This window comes from Triticum aestivum, chromosome 6B, assembly GCF_018294505.1.
Source record: "Triticum aestivum cultivar Chinese Spring chromosome 6B, IWGSC CS RefSeq v2.1, whole genome shotgun sequence".
In the NCBI taxonomy this organism is placed as follows: Eukaryota; Viridiplantae; Streptophyta; class Magnoliopsida; order Poales; family Poaceae; genus Triticum; species Triticum aestivum.
This window is the reverse complement of record NC_057810.1, coordinates 637,081,096-637,099,854: the sequence shown is the minus strand read 5'-3', so window position 1 is coordinate 637,099,854 and position 18,759 is coordinate 637,081,096. Positions and strand designations below refer to the sequence as shown.

The 18,759-nt window shown below is 46.1% G+C and overlaps 1 protein-coding gene across 2 annotated transcripts; it reads right to left on the bottom strand.

Moving 5' to 3' along the window:
• Positions 1–1,130: 1,130 nt before the first annotated feature.
• LOC123134632 (uncharacterized) lies at positions 1,131–5,251 on the bottom strand. 2 transcript variants are annotated; one of them, XM_044553844.1, is made up of 8 exons: positions 4,596–5,251; positions 3,507–3,648; positions 3,220–3,430; positions 2,986–3,091; positions 2,268–2,379; positions 1,953–2,171; positions 1,726–1,876; positions 1,131–1,636 (listed from the first exon to the last, which is right to left on the bottom strand). In XM_044553844.1, exons 1-8 carry the CDS (start codon positions 5,211–5,213, stop codon positions 1,603–1,605), a joined length of 1,593 nt encoding a protein of 530 aa, XP_044409779.1. In that variant the 5' UTR covers positions 5,214–5,251; the 3' UTR covers positions 1,131–1,602. The 2 variants fall into 2 exon arrangements, with proteins under 2 accessions (XP_044409779.1, XP_044409780.1); XM_044553845.1 differs by having other exon boundaries at positions 2,986–3,061; positions 4,596–5,246.
• Between the last annotated feature and the right edge of the window lie 13,508 nt (positions 5,252–18,759).

Below are 18,759 nucleotides of genomic sequence, written 5' to 3'. Positions count from 1 at the left end.
TGTTTTATTTATAAAGCGGGGCAGAAGGCTTTTTGGTAAAGGCTTGCCAACTATTGCATTCCAAGAGTTTCGTTCCGGTCTTTGCATCGCTGATGCCGACGCTAAGAATTGGGCGGGGGGGGGGGGTGAACATGACATATCTGTGTATATCTCCCAATTGATCTCCCTCTTATCTCTAGCCATGTATATTTTAACTACTAGAGATTTAGTAGGATTAATTGGCTTGTCACCCAAGACACCTCGTGTATATATTGTAAACGACTCCGATGAATACAATTGAGTTGCATCCAGTACCTTTCTACAATCTGCACCAAGTGTGCCTGTAGCGAGATGGCAGAAACCTGCACGGGGAGCTTATAAATTGAGCATTGATGCTTCTTTTAATTCTGTGGAATTCGGGAGAAGCTGTGGCTGGGGCGTCGGAATTGATTGATCATACTCCAACGCCCAAATTGTAGAATCTTTGGCTCTTCGGCGAAGTCTTAAATTACTCGATGAGGTCGGCTGTACCAAGGTAGTGGTGGACTCGGATTGCCTTGAGTTGGTTGAAGCGTGCAGCGGGAAGAATGAAATAGGGTGTGGCTAGGTCTCAGTCGACTGAGACTTAACCAAGTCTCAATTAAATGATATAGTATGTAAGAAGAAAAAGGATAAATCGAAAAGAAATTTCTTGCATGAATCTTCATGCAAAATCAAAGAAAGACAGTATGGACTGAGACTTCGTTATCTCTCAGTCGGCTGAGACTTAGGGAAACTGAATGAAATATCCTTATGCAGATGTCTTAACAGATTGCTTTCACCTAGCACACGGTATTCCCGCAATCTCATTTACGCACTGTCCCAGGGAAGCCAATGGTTTGACACACTTCCTTGGTACGCATTGTTACGACTCTAAAACCAGCTATGTTTGGGTAGATGAAGCTCCCGGGTTTTTATTATTGCTTGTAATACTCGCTGCAACTCTGCCACAGATTGACTAAAAGTGCCTGTTACTACTGCCACGCTAAAAAGGAAAAGGAAAGGAGCACTCCTAGGAAAAAGGATAAAGGAGATGCAATTAGGATTAAGCCAATGTATATGCAGAAAACTATTTTTCAGAACCCAAAACAGAATGCTGTCAATGAGGAGGAAAACAAAATGTTGTCTGTCCTTTTCGGTAGCTATACCAACATCAGGTTACTTGCTACTCCAATGGGGAGTAGTATTACAAATTCTCCAATGGGGAGTAGTATTACAAGTTCTCCAATGGGGAGAACTACCACAGTGTGCGTTAAAATGCTGACCAAGCGTTCCACGACCTGAAACTTCTATCATCCTTTGGTTAGTACTATATGGCAACCGCCATTCTATACAGTATACGGTCCCTTCATTAGTACTCCCTCTGTAAACTAATATAAGAGCATTTAGATCACTATTTTAGTGATCTAAACGCTCTTATATTAGTTTACGGAGGGAGTATTTGACAAACGACTTGCCTTCCTGCCCTAGACATCACCTGAAGGGCTCTCTCGAAACCAGCTATCTTACTCTTGCTGGCTGCCTCTTCTTGACTCTTCATATCATCTTTCCTCTCTGCATCTTCTATCGCCTTTTGCATCTTCACTACGGTTTCACTTCTCTGCTTCTCCAACTTGTTCTGCATTTAGTTCAGACACAACAAAAATGTGAAACTGCAGGTGCCATGCTATCAAATGCAAATATTCAATACAGTGAACTGAAGTATACCTCAGTTTTTGCCAGTTTATCCCAGGAAGCCGTCTTTCCATCCTTTGCACTGCAGCTGCACAATCCTCGACATCTGAATGGTCAAAAGCATGACCATCATCATGATTGCTTCCCTCATTAGCACTATTAGACTCGAAGTTCCAATCACGAGCTGAAACAATACAGAGTTGACTCAAATTCATGTTCTGCTGAAAAACTGACAGGTCTCAAGAGATTTAAGCCAATACCTGAGGATGCACGACATGACACGGTATCATCCTGCCAGTCCTTCTGATCCACTGCCTCATCTTCCTCTTCATTTACTTTAGGCAATCTCCATTCATTGACAGCATCAATTGCTCCCATGCACTTCCCATGGTAATTATGTGAGGAGCGAGCTCGGCGCATCAATCTAGCTGGCGTGGCCTTGTGGACGAATTTTGGAGGCCCTCGATTGGATTTGTCAACTGCATAATTCAAGTCAAGTAAATCAATTAAACATGACATGCAAGAAAAATGTCAGGCTGATTTATGAAAAGGGGTAGGCAGACAAAAGGCAGAACCTCTCATATCCAGCAGAGAAGGGTGCCTGGGAGTCTGTAGTCGGATGTTTCGTGGCATAGAGAAACACTTGACCAAGTCCTCTCTCGTTGGTAACCTCCCTTGATCTTGTTCCTGAGGTAGTTTGGCTTATTAGCACCTCTCATTTACTTATGAAAGATCAAATGAGCAGAAAGCATAACTAGGTGGATACAAAACAGGAAGCAACATGTAAAAACTGGAAGGATCCTAATCTGGTTGGTTGATCAAATAAATGCAACGATGGTATATGATTGAGACAAGATTACTTCAGTTTTTTGTTCAATCAAGATTCAGCAAGCAGAAATTTAGCAAGAAGCCTTTTCTGCTCGGTAGTTAACAGCAGTTAAGAATTTCCAATCGATTCCTGGAACAATTATCAATCAAGAATCCAGTTAAACTTTAATACAATGTTCAGAAATTGAGGACTTCATTCCTGGGAGCAATAAAAGAAACCGAACAGTTCCATCCAAGAAACTACGTCTGCTCCTAGACTTAACACAACAATCTCGATGTATCTAGCAGAGTTTACATCAACGGCAGGGAAAATCAAGAACCTAGGACCTTCGATTATCTACTTCTCAACCGAGAACCTGTCAGAAATAACACGCCAAATTCGATGTATCATAGCAGAGTTCAAGATCAACTGCAGGTGCAATGCTATCAAATGCAAATATTCAAATGCAGTGAACTGAAGCATACCTCAGTTTCTGTAAGCTCATCCCTGATCCCTGGCCGTGCAATCTTGTTTTTCTGCCATCGATCTTTCTGATTCAGCCTAGTTGATTGAAGTAATATCATAAGTGCTCTGCCCAGATAAGTTACAAAGAACTAGTATCTTAGATGAACAATTCTTGATTCTGAGCAACTGCCTAGTTAACTGCTAACAAATGCATGTTAAGAGGTAACGATAAAAGATGAGATAAGAGGGATTACTTGTATATGAGCTTTAGAATCTGTGAATCCTTCCAGGCAGGCAACTTGTCTAGGACAATACTTTCCTTCTGTTTAATCACAGGACCCAGGACCCATCTCTCCGTCCTTTGCACTGCAGCTGCACAATCCTCAACCTCTGAATGGTCAAAAGCACGACCATCATGATTGCTTCCCTCATAGACACTATCAGACCCGAAGTTCCAATCACGAGCTGAAACAATACAGAATTGTTTCAAATCCATGTTCGGATGAAAAACTGTCAGGTCTCAAGAGATTTAAGCCCATACCTGAGGACACACTACATGACATAGTATTATCCTGACAGTCCTTCTGATTCACTGCCTCATCTTCCTCTTCACTTACTTTAGGCAATCTCCATTCATTGACAGCATCAGCGGGTCTCGTTGGTAAGCTCCCTTGCTCTTGTTCCTGAGGTAGTTTGGCTTATTAGCACCACCCAATTACTTATGAAAGATTAAATGAACATAAAGCATAGCTAGGAGGACAGAAAGCTGGAAGCAACAAGTAATAATTGGATGGAACCAGACACCAAATCATCCTAATCTGGTTGGTTGATCAAATAAATGTATGATTTAGATGAGATTACTTCAGTTTTCTGTTCAATCAAGATTCAGCAAGCAGAAATTTAGCAAGAAGCCTTTTCTTCTCGCTAGTTAACAACAATTAAGAATTTCCAATCGATTCCTGGAACAAATATCAACCAAGAATCCAGTTAAACTTTAATAGAATGTTCAGAAATGGAGGACTTCATTCCTGGGAGCAATAAAAGAAACCGAACAGCTCCATCCAAGAAACTACGTCTGGTCCAGACTTAACACAACAATGTCGATGTATCTCAGTATCTAGCAGAGTTTACATCAGTATCTAGCAGAGTTTACATCAGTATCTAGCAGAGCTAAAATGTAATAATTGGATGGAACCAGACACCAAATCATCCTAATCTAGTTAGTTGATCAAATAAATGCAACAATGATATGATTCAGACGAGATTACACCAGTTTTTTTGTCCAACTCAAGATTCAACAAGCAGAAATTTAGCAGCAAGCCTTTACTGCTCGGTAGTTAATAACAATTAGGGATTCAACGAGCAGAAATTTAACACAGCGAAGCCTTCGTTCCTGGGAGCAATACAAGAAACCGAACACATCTGCTCCAGAAAATCAAGAACCTAGGACCTTCGAATATCTACTTCTCAACCGAGAACCTGTCAGGAATAACACGCCAAATTCGATGTATCATGGCAGAGTTCAACAACTGCACGGAAAATTAAGAACCTAGGACCTTCGATTACCTACTTCTCAACCAAGAACCTGTCACGAATAACGCGAAAGAGCACCAAGAACACGGAAACAGACCTCCGGTGACGCGACGACGGGGCAGCATACGGGCGACGGGGTCGCCGGGCGGTGCGCGATGAGGGGGCCGGCGTTCCAGGGGGCGCAGGAGGACGACGGGCGGCGGCCGTAGGGGCCGCCGCGCCCGCCACTTGCTGCCGCGGCGAGCAGCACCTGCGCGCTCCTCCCCGCGGACGCCTCGGGCTCGTTCTCCTCCGCGTCCGCGGCTGCGCTGTCGGAGCGGGCGCGGGAGGAAGCCGAAGAGACTCGGGGGGCGGAGGTTTGCTCGCGCACGCAGGGGAGCAGGAGCGGGAGGAGATTGTCGGTGCGGCGCGTGTTGATGCCGCCGCAGGAGGAGGCGGTGGCCATCATCAGCAGAACATCGAGCCCGTTGCCCTGGACCCGCTGGTGGGCGTCCAGGGCCTGTAGCGGAGGCGCGCGCTGGAGTGTGTCGCGCGCGCCGCCGCTTCCGCCGCCTATCGGCGAGGCAGCGCCAGCAGCATGTCGCCTGCTGCGGCGAGGACGAGCATCAGGAAAACCTCGGCGAAGAGGAGGTCCGGAGGAGGGAACAGGATGAGGAGAGGGTGGGAACTCATGGAACCAAGAAGTGCGAGGAGGAGCACGAGGCAGGTGCGCCATTGTGGCATTTCGCCAAGCGGGAAGGAATCGCGCCAACGAAGGAAGGGGAAATTTTCGGGGTGGAGGGGGCTTCGGGTGAGGGGCACCGGGAACTTTTGTGGTAGCCGGCCGGGCACGGGGGGTTCTATTTAACGGGAGCCCCTATGTGGTGCTCTTTGCCACAAATTGCTATCGTTTCGCACGAACAGAGCCTGATGGGCCGGCCCATTGCCGGATGCTCTATCATCCACTCACTCGAAGCGAACGACCGTTGGTGTCTGCTCCCGCAGCACGCCATATTAAAAGATGGGTAGGCGACGCCCGCCCAGCATCAGATCGTCCACGCATCGATGGCCTAGATAGATGCGGACTAGCTTATTGCTGCCACCTTCCCCTTACCACACACACGCACGAAAAACGTTCAGCTCGTGGTCGCCGCCGTCGTAGCGCTACACCATTTTCCAGCCGCTGATGGATGCTGGTGACAGAATCTAGCTTCTAGGCATGTTGCCGTCCCCCCCCCCCCAACCGCGCTTCCAAAACAACAGCGCCAACGGATGAGATATCGGTGTCAATGGTGCGGGAAGCAGAGGAAAAAATGGGAGCGGTGAGGCTAGAGAGGATAAGGTCGCGGGGGAGAGGACGGTTGCGTGGACACCCCCCCCCCCCCCTCCCCGGACACCGCCGCCACATGGCGCTCGTGGATAGGGAGAGTGGTGGCATGGGCCGGAATGCAGCATTGTGTGCCAAGGAGACCGACGCAATTCCTAGCCAAGTCGCCTGGTAGGAATCATTTAAGCTAATAGCAACATCAGATCTTGATAACAAACACCGAACAATTTTTGGAAAAAGTGAATATTTCTTAGAATGCTACTATTTTGCAAAGCTGTAAACAAAAATATAAACTCGAACATTTTTCAAAAAAATTAAACCTTCAAAAGGAAAGAAATTCTTTTCAAATTTTGAACATTTTTTCAAAAACTAGGAGGTAATGTAGCCGACATTTTTTCGAATTTTCTATCCTTTTAAAAAAATAAAAAAAATAAAAAAAATAAAAATGTTTTTTTAATTGGGAGGTGTTGTAGCGAACATTTTTTTGAATTTATTAACATTTATTTTAAAAACATGAATTCTTAGTATATTTTTAAATGCGAACAGTTTTTTAAATACTGGAAGTTTTTAAACAAATGTGAACATTTTTCAAATTTTGAAAAAAATTTGGAATGAGAACAATAGTTGAATGCTCTGAATATTTTTTCCAAACGCAAACAAATTTTTTGACTTTTGAACATTTTTTGAAAATCTAAACATTTTTTATTCTAAATATTTTTGAAAATTTTGACTTTATGAATAAACAAAAGGGCAAAATCAAAAAATAAAATGAAAAAGAAACATAAAAAATAAAAGTGGAATAAAAAACCTGGTTTAGGAACCTTCTAAAAGATTCCCAAAGCAAGCTAGCAACCTACAAATTGCCTTGCAAGTACAAAATCTCTACTTGGGTCGGCCCATTTATGAAACGTACGGTGTGCGAGTCGTTGACAATTTACCACACACCATAATCTGGCAGTGAACTTTTGGTGGTAGCCGGCCGAGTACGAGGGGTTCTATTTAACGCAAACTCCTATGTGGTGCTCTTTGCGACAAATTACTGTCGTTTCGCACAAATGAAGCCCGATGGGCCGGCCCATTGGCGGATGTTGTATCGTCCACTCACTCGAAGGGAACGACCATTGGTGTTTGCTTCGGCGGCGCGCCATATTAAAAGAAGGGTAGGCGACGCCCGCCGAGCATCAGATGGTGCACGCATCAATGGCTTAGATAGACGCGGACTAGCTTATTGCTGCCACCTTCCCTTTACCACACACGCGCACGGAAAATATTCAACTCGTGGTCACCGCCATCATAGCTTCTCTGCTATCGACGGTAGTAGGACTGCAGCAATGCGCAACACCATTTTCCAACACCGATGGTCGTCGTTTTCCAGCCGCTGACGGATGCTTGTGGCAACATCTAGCTTCCAAGCGCGTCTTCGTCTCCCCCTGCAATCCCGCTTCGAAAACAGCAGCGCCAATGGATGAGATACCAGCGTCAATGGTGCGAGAAGGAGAGGAAAAAATGGGAGCAGTGCGGCTGGAGAGGATAAGGTCGCGGGGGAGAGGACGGTTGCTTGGAACCCCCCCCCCCCCTCACGTTGCGACATAGCGCTCGTGGATAGGGCAAGCAGTGGCACGGGCTGGCATGCATCATTTTGTACCAAGGAGACCGACGCAAATTCCTACCCAGTCGCCCAGTGGCAATAATTTAAGCTAATAGCAGCAGCATATCTTGATAAGAAACACAAAACATTTTGTTTTGGCAAAAAGTGAATATTTTTTAGAATGCTAATTTTTTTCAAAGCTGTGAAAAAAACTCAAACATTTTTAGAGAATTTCAAACCTTTTAAGGCATTTTTTTGAATTTTGAACATCTTTTAGACAAACATTTTTCACAAAAACTAGGAGGTACTCTAGCCAACAGTTTTTGAATTTGCTATCTTTTTTTTCAAATAGAAAACTTTTTTTGAAAATATGAAAAATAAATAAACTGGGAGGTGTTGTAGCGAACTTTTTTTTTGAAATTGTTTACATTTATTTTAAAAACACAAAATCTTGATATTTACTTAATGCAAACATTTTTTGGAATCCTAGAAATTTCAAAACAAATGGGAACATTTTTCAAAATTTGGACTAAGAACAATAGTTGAATGTTCTGAATATTTTTTGAAACGCAAACAACAATTTTTGAAAATTTCAACAAATTATGCAATTCTCAATATTTTTTGAAAATTTCTACTTTTTGAAAAAAAAGGGGCCTTCTAAAAGGTTCCCAAAGCAGGCCAGGAATCTACCGAACTGCCCTTGCACGTACAAAAGCTCTACTTGGGCCGACCCATTTATGAAATGTATGGTGTCTTGGCCGTATTTCAGATATCGTATACCGTATTTTGGATATTAAACTTTTGGTGGTAGCCAGCTGGGTACAAGGGGTTCTATTTGACGGGGGCTCCTATGTGTCGCTCTTTGCGACAAGTTGTTATTGCTTCGCATGAACAGAGTCCCGATAGGCCGGCCCATTGGCGGATGATGTATCATCCACTAGAAGCGAACGAGTGTTGGTGTCTACTTTGACAGTGCTCCATACTAAAAGAAGGGTAGGCAACGCTAGGCGTCGGGCGGTGGCCAGCCGAGCGTCTGATCATGCACGCATCAACCACCCAGATAGACGTGGACTAGAACGTTGCTACCACCATTCCCTTACCACACACGCGCATGAAAAACGTTCAGCTTGTGGTCATCGCCGTTGCAGCTTCTCTGCCATCGCCGTAGGTAGCACTGCAGCAATGCACAACACCGTTTTCCATCACTGGTGGTCGTCGTTTTCCATCCGCTGATGGATGCCCTAGCAGCATCCAGCTTCTAGACGTGTCGTCACCCCCCCCCTCCCTCGCAACCCTGCTTCCAAAACAGGAGCATAGATGGACAAGATATCAACGTTGATGCTGCATGAAGCGGGGAGAAAAGAAAAGCAAAGGAGAAGGAGGGGATGAGTGTTGGGGAACGTAGTAATTTCAAAAAAAATCCTACGCACACGCAAGATCATGGTGATGCATAGCAACGAGAGGGGAGAGTGTGTCCACGTACCCTCGTAGACCGAAAGCGGAAGCGTTAGCATAACGCGGTTGATGTAGTCGTACGTCTTCACGATCCGGCCAATCAAGTACCAAACGCATGGCACCTCCGAGTTCAGCACACGTTCAGCTCGATGACGTCCCTCGAACTTCGATCCAGCCGAGCTTTGAGGGAGAGTTCCGTCAGCACGACGGCGTGGTGACGATGATGATGTTCTACCGACACAGGGCTTCGCCTAAGCACCGCTATGATATTATCGAGGTGGATTATGGTGGAGGGGGGCACCGCACACGGCTAAGAGATCAATGATCAATTGTTGTGTCTATGGGGTGCCCCCCTCCTCCGTATATAAAGGGGGGAGGAGGAGAGGGCCGGCCAAGGGGAGAGGCGCGCCCAAGGGGGGGCAATCCTACTCTAAGTAGGTTTAGCCCCCCCCCCTTCCTATTCAAATAGGATAAGGAGAGAAGGAAGGAGAAGGGGGGCCGCCCCCCCCCTTCCCTTTCCCAATTCGGATTGGGGCAAGGGGGGCCGCGCGCCACCTCCTGGCCTTCCTCTCTCCTTTCCACTAAGTCCCATAAGGCCCAATAGCTTCCCGGGGGGTTCCGATAACCCCCGGTACTCCAATAAATGTCCGAAACCTCCCGGAACTATTCCGGTGTCCGAACATAGTCGTCCAATATATCAATCTTCATGTCTCGACCATTTCGAGACTTCTCTTCATGTCCGTGATCACATCCGGGACTCCGAACTACCTTTGGTACATCAAAACATATAAACTCATAATATAACCGTCATCTAACTTTAAGCATGCGGACCCTACGGGTTCGAGAACTATGTATACATGACCGAGACACGTCTCCGGTCAATAACCAATAGCGGAACCTGGATGCTCATATTGGCTCCTACATATTCTACGAAGATCTTTATCGGTCAAACCGCATAACAACATACGTTGTTCCCTTTGTCATCGGTATGTTACTTGCCCGAGATTCGATCGTCGGTATCTCAATACCTAGTTCAATCTCGTTACTGGCAAGTCTCTTTACTCGTTATGTAATGTATCATCCCGCAACGAACTCATTAGCTATATTGCTTGCAAGGCTTATAGTGATGTACATTACCGAGAGGGCCCAGAGATACCTCTCCGACAATCAGAGTGACAAATCCTAATCTCGAAATACGCCAAATCAACATGTACCTTCGGAGACACCTATAGAGCTCCTTTATAATCACACAGTTACGTTGTGACATTTGGTAGCACACAAAGTGTTCCTCCGGTAAACGGGAGTTGCATAATCTCATAGTTGTAGGAACATGTATAAGTCATGAAGAAAGCAATAGCAACATACTAAATGATCAAGTGCTAAGGTAACGGAATGGGTCAAGTCAATCACATCATTCTCCTAATGATGTGATCCCGTTAATCAAATGACAACTCATGTCTATGGTTAGGAAACACAACCATCTTTGATCAACGAGCTAGTCAAGTAGAGGCATACTAGTGACACTATGTTTGTCTATGTATTCACACATGTATTATGTTTCCGTTTAATACAATTTTAGCATGAATAATAAACATTTATCATGATATAAGGAAATAAATAATAACTTTATTGTTGCCTCTAGGGCATATTTCCTTCAATGAGGTCGAGGGGGAGATGATGGTTGTGTGGACCCCCCCCCCCAGCCATAAGGCTTGCATGGATAGGGCGAGCGGTCGCATGGTCCCGCATGAAGCATTGCATACCGAGGAGATCGACGCAATTCCTAACTAGTCGCCCGGCGGGAATCATTTAAGCTAATAGAAGCATCAGATCATGATAACAAACATGAAATATTTTTTGGGATAAATTGAATATTTTTAGAACACTAATGTTTTGTAAAGTTGTGTTCAAAAAATTAAGCCCAAACATTTTTTTGAAAATCTCGATCCTTTAAGAATAAGAATCATTTTTATGAATTTTGAACATTTTCTATACACAAACATTTTTTGAAAAACTAGGAGGTACTATAGCCATTTTTTCTTTGAAAAACACTATCAGTTATTGAAAGAACATGAATATTTTTTGAAATCTAGGAGGTACTATAGCGATTTTTATTTTTGAATTTGTTAACATTTCTTTTAAAAACACAAACATTTTTCCTATTTTCCCTATTTTTAACTTTTTAAAAATGCGAGCAGTTTATGAAATTCCTTAAAAATTGAAAAAACAAAGCATTTTGTGAATTTTGAACAAATTTGGAACGAGAACAATAGTTGAACATTCTGAACATTTATCCAAAATTCGAGCAAAAAAATTCAAATTCTGGCATTTTTTTGAAATTTGAACAAATGTTGAAATTTTGTTTTTTCTAAAAATATTGTATTTATGAGAAAAAGAGGGAAACCAATAAAAACAGAAAAATCCCAGATTAGGAACCTTCTAAAGTTTCCCAAAGCAGGCCATGAACCTACCTTTTTTTGAGGTGTAGTCCCCCTGATAACATTAGATAACAAGAGTTCTGGGGATACATAAGCCATCAGCGGGTCTAAGAGCCAAATATATCGGCCAATATTACTACGAAGAGATGATCGAGCTAGCCTATGGGCTCTAACATTTGAAATGCGCTTCTCATGGCAGAAATCAATGCCATCAAACCATACTCCTCTGGCTTGAATCGCCTGCATGATGTGATAGTAGACAGGTTTTGACCCCTCCATTAGCGTGTTGATTACCCTTTGACAATCAGAAGCGATCTTGATTCTCTAAGCCCATAGGTCATATGCTAGTGAGAGGGCTTCCCTGATTGCGACGGCCTCGACCGTTTCTGCCTCCATACAGCCTGAGAAAACCACAGAAGAGGCTCCCAGGAACTCACCATCACAGCTTCTGGCAACAATAGCTACAACCGCCATATCGTCCGTCTTCGCCAGAGCTCCCTCCACATTTATTTTAATCCAGCCTGTCGGAGGTGGCATCCCCTATTGGAAAATGGCCGCCTCTTGTCTCACTTGCACCTCATGCTTCTTCATTTCATGTACCAAACCAAGTTCTTCCAGAAAATTTGTGACAAAATAATGAGTAGATAAAGGGCTCTGAAACAGATTTTCATGAATAGCCTTCCTTCGTGCATGCCATATCGCCCAAAGTGTAACAAAAGTTTCTGTCATTTCGTGTTGGGGCAGTTCTCAATGAGCTCGAAGGTCTAGTCCCTTGTACTTCCTTGTTGCGTTAGAACCACCTGCTCTGCAACATTCTCAGATGTCAATGCCCACACACACTTCGCCATCGTGTAGTCAATCAAAGAGTACTTCCATGAGTCAGATCCTCCACACATAGCACACTTGTCATTATCCGCCATATTCCTATGCTTGCGGACATCATTGGTCGGGAGAGAGTGCTTGGCCAACCTCCATAGGAAAGTTTTAACTTTTGAAGGAACCTGGATTCTCCATAGTGAAGTCCACTGTTTTTCTTCCCTCTTTGATTCTGAGGAGGAGGCCGAGCCTTCCAACCATGCTTCTCTGGTAGTTTTTGTATGCACTAACATCTTGTACGCCGGTCGTACTGTAAACAAGTCTTTATGGTCGTAGTGCCAAGCCCATTCATCATGTTGCGTCCTGGTTGACAGTGGGATACTCAAGATTGTCTCCACGTCCATCGGCAAGAAACATTCCTATAATTTCTCACGCCTCCATGTTGCATTACGCAGTAAATCGGGATTTCCCTATTAAAGAATCCTTTCCTGAAATCACTAACTAAGGAGTATTCCTTGCAAAAGTCACTCTATCGCACTGCATGTGCGACACTTGCTACAACCTGGGAGTTTTCCCTTTTTTCGTAGGTTTGTTTATTCAAAAAGTTTTACCTCTCAAACCGTGCATCCAAATCTTGAAAACATTTTCACCGCTGGATTCCCTGCATCGAGATCTTCAAAACTAGACACCATGTTGATAGGTTATCACCAACTCATGATTTCACAAAAAAATCACACAAAAAACTGAACCAGAACACAGTTTTCTCTTTCCGAGAGGCACGACATGTTTTCCCCTTTTCCGGAAGCCACGGGCGTGCCTCTCGCGTAAGCTAATCCGTGCGGGGGAAAACACTTTTCCTTGTCTGAGAGGCCGTGCCTCTCGCGGAAGTAAAGTCGCGCCTCCACGAGAAGTACATCCATGCCTCTCGTGGTAAGAAAAAAAAGAAAACATGTTATTTTACCTTTTGTTGTGCCTCTCGCGAAAACAAGTAAATTCGTACCTCTCGCGAAAGAAAAAGAAAACATGTTTTTTCCTTTTCCGTGAGTTATGGTCGTGCCTCTCGTGGAAGCAAATTCGTGCCTCCACGAGAAGTAAATCCATGCCTCCACGAGAAGTAAATTCGTGCCTCTCACGGAAGAAAATTCTTGCCTCAATGATAAGTAAATTTGTGCCTCTCGCGGAAGGAAAAACATGTTTTTTCGTGTAAAACCCCAATTTTTTGGGGGGGTCCAAAACCTAAGAAAAACCGGAAAAACCCAAAAACGCGTACAAAAACTAAAATAAAATAAAATGTGGAGGAAGCATCCAGAGCATGTGCGGCAGCGGCTGAGAGCGCGTCAAGTTGCATGCTCCCAACCCACCCCAAGTGAATTTTGCGGGGACACACGAAGGAGTACTCCTTTCCCTTTTTGTTTTCTCGTCCCTTCTTATGGGCATTGGCCTATTGGGCCTATTTCCTTTAAATGTTTTATTTCCTATCCATCCCGCTTTCTTTGTATTTTTTTTGGCAAGAAAACTTTTGATCTATCCATCTCCAATCATGGTAGTATAAAAAAGACTAGAAATAATAAATATTAAATCCTTATTTGTGGACCACTTAGCAACGCCTACAAGCACTGAAGCGGGCCGAAGACGCGCCACCATTATTGCCACTCCCTCACAAGAGCCGGGCAAAGCTTGTTGTAGTAGATAGATAGGAAGTCGTCGTGCTAAAGCCCGATAGGACCATCGCACTAGAACAGTAACCGCCACCAATGAAGAGACACGTATATCAGCAGGATCCAGCCCAAAGACACACAAACGTAGATGAACGAAGACCAAATCCGAGTAGATCCATCAAAGACAACCACAAACTAAATCTTGCGTGACCCGCCGGATAAACACCTTCACACGCCGTCAGACGATGCAAGACGCATCACCAGAATGGGGCTAGGCAGGGAGAATCTTATTCCATCTTCACGGAGTCACTGTCGGATTCAGGGCTCTGCAGACCAAAAGGAAGGTTCGAACTCTAGGGCATGTGCGAAGATCTCAACCTCACCAGCCAACCGGTTCGTCGCCCCCACGGCCTAGCTTGATGAACAGGAAAGGAAAGGGACACATCAGTTTATCCAGGTTCGGGCCACCTTGCGGTGTAAGACCCTACTCCTTCTTTGGGGTGGATTAGCCTCGCGAGGGGCTAAGGATGAACTAGTACAGAGGAAGAACAACCTCTTGAGGTCTGTTCTTGTGTGGGTGTGAGCTGAGGATTCGATCCCCCCCTCTATAGTAGTGGCTATCTTATATTTATAGTGCCCTTGGTCCTCTTCCTCCAAACGAAGACGGGAAGGGATCCCACAGTAGCCAATTTCAAAGGGGGGCAATAAGTACATCCTATCCTGACGAAAGGTGGTCTTTGCTTGTAAAGCTTCTGGTCGTGATGCCGTGGTGGGCTCGGTGATGACATCCGTCCTACCGTCCTGGCAGTCTTGGTCTTGTTGCACGGGAATGGAAACCTTTGGGTGATTCCTCGAGACCCCGCGCATGCGCTTGCCTCCTTAGCACCAAAGGGGAAACCTGTTGCTCCTGCTGGCCCCCGCTTGTCCTTGATCATCATGGCTGGTGTCACCTTAACCTCATGAGGTGGGCGCCTGCATAGGAATCTTCGCTCCTAGGGAGCCAGCCTGGGGAGGCTGCTCCCTTTGGAGGTTCTGGTGTTGTCCGCCTCGCGAGGCTTGGCCCCTCACGAGGGTCTTGTCTTGTTGGTGCTAAAGATGGGCTGTACCAGGCCATTGATGGAGCCACGCCGTGGGCTGCAGGCAGGCAAGTCTGGGTACCCCGGTTCCCAGAACGCTGACAGTAGCCCCCGGGCCCAAGGCGCGCTCGGACTTGGCTTCAAGGCGAAGCCAAAGGGCAAGGGCGAAGCGTTGCGAGCCCCAATCGCCCGCGGACCGAGTTGACGTGTGGCGCTTGATGGGGCGTGGGCGTCTCCACTTCCCCATGCTGCCTCGGCAACTGTCCGACTTGACAACTGCCTGTTGCATGCAGAAAAACCATCATTACTCGGAATCATGGGAGGCCGGCGGTAGGCATCCCCCCATCTATAAATGGGAGAGGAGCACAGCCCCCAGCTCATCTTCGTCTTCTCATTGCTTGCTCCTCCTTCTTCCTCTTCATTCCACCGTCTTGCCAAAGCGTCTATGGTGCCAGTGAGAAGGTTTTCCGCTGCGGAGAAGGGAAAACCCCCTCAGGTGGAACCTGAGGTTCTCCCGCCAAAGAAGAGGCATGATTGCTCTCGTGACGCCGTCGCGGAGCCCATGGCGACGCAACCTTGGCATGAACGGGCTCCACTGGGCTTCCCGATCCCTGTGTATGCTCGTGCACAAAGCCTCGTTCATGGAAGGGGCGGCCAACGCTGCGAGGAGCAGGATCGCGGAGGAGAACCAGCGGTGGACGTACGGCCACCCCACTCGTGGACCCACACCAAAGGCACGACCTGCGAGTTTGTAGTGTGGGCGGCAATGCCTCCGCGCACGTGGACCCGGCTCCTGCGGTCCCTCGTGAGGGAGATACCACCGAGGGGGGCCCGTCGAGTTGTGGCTGCAGCACGACGGATGTTGCGGCCAGGCTTTAGAAGCGGAAGTCAAGGTCGTCAACTCCCGCGACATCTTCATGACTCAAGGATGGGGCGCGATCGCCCACGCCTGCCGCCCGGAGGGAGGTCACGCCATCCACTTCGAGTACGATGGGGCTTTGACACTCTTCTCAAGGTCTTCGGCGAGGATGGACAGCGCCTGGAATGCTGTCCCAGGGGAGGCGGTCGAGGCGGCAAGGCCGTCGGTGGCGAAGTTGCCCTTGGCCTTGTCCGCGAATCTTCCGACAGGAGCAGCGCCTCCTCCAGGCATGGCTCGAGCGACAACGATAGCTACGAGCCGCCGTGCCACCATGGCCGAGCCTAGTGGAGGCAATGTGCTAGCCTGACACCATGGGCGACATTGCATGGGGTCGCGGTCCTCGGGGGACTCTTTCTATTTTGCTTCGTTCATGTGGAAAACCATGTAGGGCCCTGCAGGGGTATGTAAAAACTGTAATGCTTTTGTCTTAACGCTATTATTTCCAATGAATGTCGCATTTACGCTTCTTGTTGCGGCATGGTTCCCCCTTTCACTCTCGCAGTAGCTTAGTGCTCTATGCCGGCAGGACCCAGTCCCTAGGCAAGCTTCGGCCGTCGTTGGTGTGCCAAGTCGAGATGCCGTGGTCAAGGCCAGGAGGCAAGCGGCCCGAGGTCCGGTAAGAGCCCCAGAGGCGCGATGCTCAGGGGGGTCCCCTTTGGCCCGCAAGAGGCTTCCGAAGGACTAAAAGGGAAACATCCTTGCCCGAGCGAGATTGCTGGAGGCAAAGCGTTGATCGCAAGGTTCATGCATGCGCGTGTAAGGTGACTTATCTCGGCTATCCTAGGGTGATTCTTTCGCTACGAGGGTGAAAGGATCGATAAGAGGTGTCTAGAGGGGGGGGGGGGTGAATAGACCCTCAACACACATAGTTGGCAGTTTTTAAGTTTTTTAAGTTGAGGTGGTAGATTAACCCAATTTCAAGCATACACAATACAATTCAAGCAAGCATGCAAAGAGTATATGAGCAGCGGAAAGTAAAGCATGCAACTTGCAAGAAAGTAAAGGGATGGGATTGGAGTGTGCAAACTCAATTGGAGACATGGATGTTTTTGGCGTGGTTCCAATAGGTGGTGCTATCGTACATCCACGTTGATGGAGACTTGAACCCACGAAGGGTAACGGTTGCGCGAGTCCACAGAGGGCTCCACCCACGAAGGTTCCATGAAGAAGCAACCTTGTCTATCCCACCATGGCCATCGCCCATGAAGGACTTGTCTCACTAGGGTAGATCTTCATGAAGTAGGCGATCTCCTTGCCCGTACAAAATCCTTGGTTCAACTCCACAATCTTGACGGAGGCTCCCAAGTGACACCTAACCAATCTAGGAGACACCACTCTCCATAAGGTAATAGATGGTGTGTTGTTGATGAACTCCTTGCTCTTGTGCTTCAAATGATAGTCTCCCCAACACTCAACTCTCTCTCATAGGATTGGATTTGGTGGAAAGATGATTTGAGTGGAATGCAACTTGGGAAAGGCTAGAGATCAAGATTCATATGGTTGGATTGGAATATCTTGGCCTCAACACATGAGTAGGTGGTTCTCTCTCAGAAAATGAATGCTGGAAGTGTAGGCATGTTCTGATGGCTATCCTCATGAATGAGGAGAGGGTGGAGGGGTATATATAGCCTCCACACAAAATCTAACCGTTACACACAATTTACCGAACTCGGTGGGACCGAATCATAAAACTCGGTTGGACCGATTCAGTTCATAATGTGACCGTTAGGCATTTCTGTGGGACCGATATGATCAACTCGGTGGGACCGATGTGCAAGGGTTAGGGTTTTACCTCATCTCGGTTTGATCGATTACACAAACTCGGTGGGACCGATTTGGTAATAAGCAAAATAGAGAGTTAGTCAAGCAAACTCGGTGTGACCGATTACATCTTCTTGGTGAGACCGAAAATATTGCAATAGACAACAGGGAGTTTGCAAGCCCATCTTGGTGAGACCGAGATCCCATCGGTGTGACCGAATTGAGGGTTTCTGGCAGTGGCTATGTCAAACAAACTCGGTGGCGCCGGATGGATCAAATCAGTAGGGCCGAGTTTGACTTTTGGTTTGGGACATATGTGGATATGAGAAAGTAGTTGAGGGCTTTGGAGCATATCACTAAGCACTTTGAGCAAGTAAGCCATTAAGCAACAACTCATCCCCTTTTAATAGTATTGGCTTTCCTATGGACTCAATGTGATCTTGGATCATTGAAAATAGAAAATGTAGAGTCCTAAGCTTTGAGCTTGAGCCAATCCTTTGTCCTTAGCATCTTGAAGGGGTTCCATATCCTCTTGTCCAGGCCACTCCACTGTTGGACTTATCTGAAATACACTAGATAAAAGTATTAGTCCAACAAGAGATATGTTGACATTAATTACCAAAATCACCCAAGGAGCACTTGTGCTTTCAATCTCCGCCTTTTTGGTAATTGTTGACAACATACATCAAAGCTTTAGATAAGGATATAGAGAAAGGCAAGTAAAGCTTTGGAAGGACATGTAACATGCATAGGCTCCCGCTGCATGTATGCAATCATGTAATATGGAACATAAGATCATGTGGGTGCATAGTCATGATAGAACAAGCAATGAGTTACATGTATCTTGGCTATATGCATCAGAGCAAATGATGTGAACAAGGAAAATGTACCGTCGTGCTTATGAGTCCTTCTTGCAAACAATATGTACATCAGCAAGAGATCCTCATGCACATGAGTGTGATGCATATACTTACCTTGTGGTCCTAAGCTAGCTTTGGAAGAGATGCACCTGAGTAAACAAGGTTAGACAACACAGAAACATCTACTAAACAGAGCAAGCCGCAAACCACAAAAGTACCAAGATTGGGATGACATGTAGAGAGTAAGTACTAGGTACTCTATTTGAGTGTAGACATGTCCCCAAGGGTAAAGATATGCAATGAATTCGAAGATTTCCTTCCCTTAGATGTCTTGCTCCCCCTGAATCTTATATGGGATATTGGGAGAAGATAGGGAAAGGAAAA

Excerpts from the sequence above, each read along its gene's own strand:
- LOC123134632 (XM_044553844.1), bottom strand. The coding sequence starts at position 5,213 with ATGGCGCACCTGCCTCGTGCTCCTCCTCGCACTTCTTGGTTCCATGAG. Across the intron at positions 2,172-2,267 it reads TTCTCTGCTGGATATGAGAG|TTGACAAATCCAATCGAGGG; the intron begins GTTCTGCCTTTT and ends TGAATTATGCAG. Across the intron at positions 1,877-1,952 it reads GTCATGTCGTGCATCCTCAG|CTCGTGATTGGAACTTCGAG; the intron begins GTATTGGCTTAA and ends GTATTGTTTCAG.